Source organism: Chelonoidis abingdonii, chromosome 11, assembly GCF_003597395.2.
Source record: "Chelonoidis abingdonii isolate Lonesome George chromosome 11, CheloAbing_2.0, whole genome shotgun sequence".
Classification (NCBI taxonomy): domain Eukaryota; kingdom Metazoa; phylum Chordata; order Testudines; family Testudinidae; genus Chelonoidis; species Chelonoidis abingdonii.
The window spans coordinates 17,283,252-17,287,447 of NC_133779.1; the positions used below are offsets into that span (position 1 = coordinate 17,283,252).

A 4,196-nucleotide genomic window follows, 5' to 3' on the forward strand; every position below is an offset into this window, starting at 1 on the left:
TCGTGGCAGGAAGCGGCAGGCGTGTGGGGCAGGTGGGAAATGGTGTCCTCGGCGGTGCCTTTGCCTGCCTGCCACTGACCCCCCTCCCTCCACAGCAGGGCAGCTGGGGACCCGGCGGCCTGTGCTTGGGAGGCCCGGTGACGGAGCAGAGTGTGGGGCAGCACCTGGACCCCGAGGGGGCATCATCACCTGAAACGGGCTCAAGGGAGGATCTTCGCTTGGGGTGAGGGCAGGCCTTTGATAGGTAGGGGGCGGGGCCTCTGGGAGACAGCTGTGCTTGGGAGCTGGGGCCCTGGAGAGGAGGGGGCCAGGCTGGCGGAGATTGATGGGGAGGGGCCTGCTGATGGACACAGAATGGGGCTGGAGGAGAGGCCTGTTTGGGGGGACCGGGGGCCCTGGCTGGAGGCGCTGGCTGAGAGAGGGGGCCCTCAAAGCTAGGGCAGGCTGGTTGGGAGGGGGCCTGGCTGGGGCACTGGGGAGGCAGGCTGCAAGATATGGCCAGCTGGTGCACTGAGGGCGAGCTTGCATGTGTGGCGGATAGATGGTCGTAGAGTTGCTGACGCTGTGCTGGCGTGTGGTGAGGGTGGGCTGTGTGGTGGTTGAGAAGGAGTGTGTGGGGGCGTGGGCAGGGGGTGGCAGTAGGTTATATATATCTCTATCTCGTGGAGGTGTGGGCTGGGTTTGCAGGATGAGGCGTGGCTTGTGGAGTAGTGTGGGTGGGTTTAGTGGGTTTGTGAGTGCGGGGCCTTGGTGTGTGGCTGTGGCTTGAAATGGTGGGTAGTGGCTTCCAGTGGTAGCAGGCGGGCCAGGCAGGGTGGAGGGTTGCTGAAGGACATAGGCAGGCTCTTTCAGGCGCTATGGCGTGTGGGGAGTTGGGGGGTGGGTGGGTGGGGGTGCTTCGAGGGGTAGAGGCGGGGCCCAGGCAGTGGTGTGACCAGGATGATGTGAGGGCTGCAGTGTTAGAGTGGTGGGCCCAGGTGTGGCAGGGCGCGAGGAGGCGAATGGGCTTCCAGGTAAGGCGGGCCAGCAGCGTGGTATGGGGCTGGATAGAGGGCAGAGGCTTAGCCCTGGCAGTTGCGGAGGGCTGCAGAGGGGAGAGGCTGTTAGTTAGTAGAGGCGGGGGGCCCAGGCGATGGTGGGGCTGAGGGAAGTGAGGAGGGGTCTGCAGGTGCATTAGAAGTTGTGGGGTCTCCCAGGACAGTGGCCGTTTCGGTGATGGAGTGGTGATAGTCGGTATTTGTAGAATGTGTGGCCCAGCATGGGTGGAGCCAGAGAGGAAATTGGCTGCAGCGTTTGTTTGTGGTTTTGTCGTAGAGGCCTGCCCTGGTGGAGTTGGTGGAGAAAGGCTGATCGAGCGTGGATGAGGTGGAGGCTTGTTGGTTTTCGAATCTCCATTCCACTGGTGGGTTGTTCTCCAGGTGATACTGTTCCCCCAAGGTCTCATCCAGCCGCCTCTCCCCGCTCTCCTCCCTCCTCCGCCCTGCCTGCAGCCGCAGCGGCTGCGCCGAAGTGAGGTGGCGGTTTCTCTTATGTTGGTCGTATTACAGTCTGGTTGGTGCTCGAGGCAGCCGAGAGATGAGACGCGTGCCAGCCCTGGCGCCGAACGTTGGCCTCCCTCCGGGCGCTGGGTCGATTGAGGGGCACCGCAGGGTGAGGGGTTTTTCGGAGTGATTTCGAGTGCTATCGCTTCGGCAGGGCCGGGCTGCTGGAGTATCGCCGTAGTTTGGTCGTTTTTTTTACTACGCGGGCGATGACAGGTGGGTCCTGGGTGGGGAGCTTGAGTTAGCGTCCGGCGTGGGTTCTGGGCGCGAACTGCGGGTGCGAGGACTGGTGGGCATTGAGCAGTGTGTGTTGGGGCGTGGTTTGTTGTTTGGGTGTGTGGCAGGCTGGCTAGCAGGGTGGCTGCGGGTGGCGTGCAGCATGGACGGGCACCGAGCCAGGGTCGGGGGGGGTTGGGTCAGTGGTGGTGGTGGTACTGGGTGCGCCGTGGGTGGTGGTCAGGTCAGACGCTCCGCGCTTCACGCCGCCCGTCCTTGCCCTGCCGGTTGAGGTCTATGGTGCCGCAGTGAGACGTGCACTGGGAATCGCGTGTTGGAGGGGCGAGGGCGAGAACCGGAACCCCTGCGCCGGCTACCGCAGCCTCAATCGTCTGCCCGCCCCCCTCCTGCCCCTGGGTGACCCCCCCAGATTGAGCCCCCTGTGGACCCCGGTGCTGGAGGGCAACACTCGGCAGATGCCCCCCACCACTCCTACCGGGGAAACGGCTCCGGCTAGTGTCCCCTCGAAGAACCCCAGCCCCATTCATGAAATCTGGTTCACCATTCTTGTCGCACCCAGCATGTGCGCACCCTGGTTCCCTGCAGGCAGCGCACCGAAATAAACCGAGGCACGCACTGCTTTGGGAAAGTCCCCTCTTGTTCGGCACAACCCCGCCCTGGGCTGTTGCAGGTCCCGCCTCAACTTCCCCCTCTGGTCCGGTGCACCCCCCTCAACCCCCTTGGCATGTTAGCGTGGGGGATGTGAGCCGCACCGATTCTCGTTTAGAACAAATTCTACCGTAGTGTTGCACGAGAATCCCGCGCTGTGGGGTCCTGCTCCACGACCGTGCTCATGACTACTGTGGGTGTACAACTTCGACCTGGTGTGGGTAGGACCGGGGGAGTCTCTCTTCTGGGGGTGTGTAATCCAGGTGGGAGGTTTGGTGGGTGACATGGGGGGGAGGGTGTCTCTGTGGGGGGGAGGGCTCAGCTGGGGGGGTCCTTGTGAGTCTGTCTGGCAGGGAGGCACCCCCCCCCTCCCCGCTGACCCTGTCCCTCCCCCCAGGTGCTGTGGACGGGGCTGCCCTGCCCCAGCTTCCACCTGCTGGTGGCCTGTGGGATCCTGGACTCGGAGCGTGAGGCCCTAATGAACTCGGGGTTCGGCTTCAGCGAGATCCTCAAGGTGAGACCCGCCCCGAGCTCCCCCATCCCAGCTGCCCCGGCTCCAACACCATCTTGGGGGTCCTCCCGGGGCCACAGCTCTGAGCCCTCAGCACCTGGCTCTGCTGCCAGCCCCTCGGGGGTCCCCTTGCTCTGGCCCACAAGGGGAGCAGCCCCCCTGTGCCGGAGTGGGGAGTGTTCACCTGGGAGTGGTGCAGGGGGGATTTACTGGTTTCTTGTTTTCTGCTAACGCGGGGCGTGCCTCGGTTTCCCCAGGTGCTGCACGAGTACAAGGTGGGGATGGGAAATAGAGGGGTGACGTCACTGTGGGGTGATACTTGTGATCTGAGCCCAGGAGGGGGCTGGGGTCAGGTGACACCTTCTGCCCAGGAAACTGGACAAAGGCTGGAGGAGGGGCCAGGGGCTGGCTGGGGGGGCTTCAGTTTGGAGCTGGGGGGCAAGACCAGAACCGGGGTTGGGGTGTCCCGGGTCATGGGGCGACGCTCTAGGACTGCTCCTTACGAAGGCAGAACTCGGGGGAGCCCCCTCTGTGACCCCGGAGCATCCAGCATCCCCGTCCCCCCGTGCGCTTCCCGCAGCGAGTGCACCCGGCGGTCTGGGGGAACCAGAGGGTCCAGCCCCCCCACTCCGCAGTCAGACGTGGCTCTCAGCCGGCTGGTAACAGGAACAGCCCAAAACAGAGCTTGTGGGTAGAGACCAGGACACCTCAGTCTGGTCCATCTTGGGGGGTGGGGACCCCAGACCCTGGTTCTGCTCCCCACTCATCTCCCCAGCTGGCTCCAAACAGAGCCCCCCCCCCACCAGCCGCTCCTCTGGCCTGTCTCTCTCCTGGGCGGGAGGCCACCGGATCCTTTGTTCTCCAGCCCCTTCTGCTGGCACCTTGGGGGGGACAGGGTTTCGGCATCACCCCGGCCCTCTGGGGCTCTGCACCAATCCCCCCTAGACACTGCACAGGGGAAACTGAGTCACCCGCCCGGTATTCCCCCAAATCCGTCCTTTGTTCTCCGGGTGTTACCGTAATACACCTAAGAGAACTATGCGGGTGCTGGGGGATCCTGGGGCAGGAGTGGGGATCCCGGGCACGACCGTAACGTACCTAATAGATGCCCCCCTCCTTCCCCCCAGCACATCAATGAGCTGACGATGAAGATGAGTGTGAAGGAGACGCTGATCCGGGCCGAGGCTCTGTACAGACAGCTGGCGGCCAGCCCCGTGAGTGCCCCCCGGCCTGCCCCCCGGCCTGCCCCACGGCACCCC

The 4,196-nt window shown here is 64.4% G+C and overlaps 2 protein-coding genes across 2 annotated transcripts in view; one reads left to right on the forward strand and one right to left on the reverse strand.

Moving 5' to 3' along the window:
* Window positions 1-4,196, reverse strand: part of LOC116817991 (DNA-directed RNA polymerases I, II, and III subunit RPABC5-like) — a 256,942-nt gene that overhangs the window by 17,975 nt on the left and 234,771 nt on the right. The window lies entirely within an intron of this gene.
* Window positions 1-4,196, forward strand: part of LOC116817976 (TBC1 domain family member 17-like) — a gene marked incomplete at its 5' end in the record, with an annotated part of 14,256 nt that overhangs the window by 3,128 nt on the left and 6,932 nt on the right. The window contains 2 exons of the mRNA XM_075070559.1: window positions 2,824-2,940; window positions 4,065-4,151. Coding sequence (XP_074926660.1) covers window positions 2,824-2,940; window positions 4,065-4,151 — 204 coding nt within the window. The remainder of the gene's footprint in view (window positions 1-2,823; window positions 2,941-4,064; window positions 4,152-4,196) is intronic.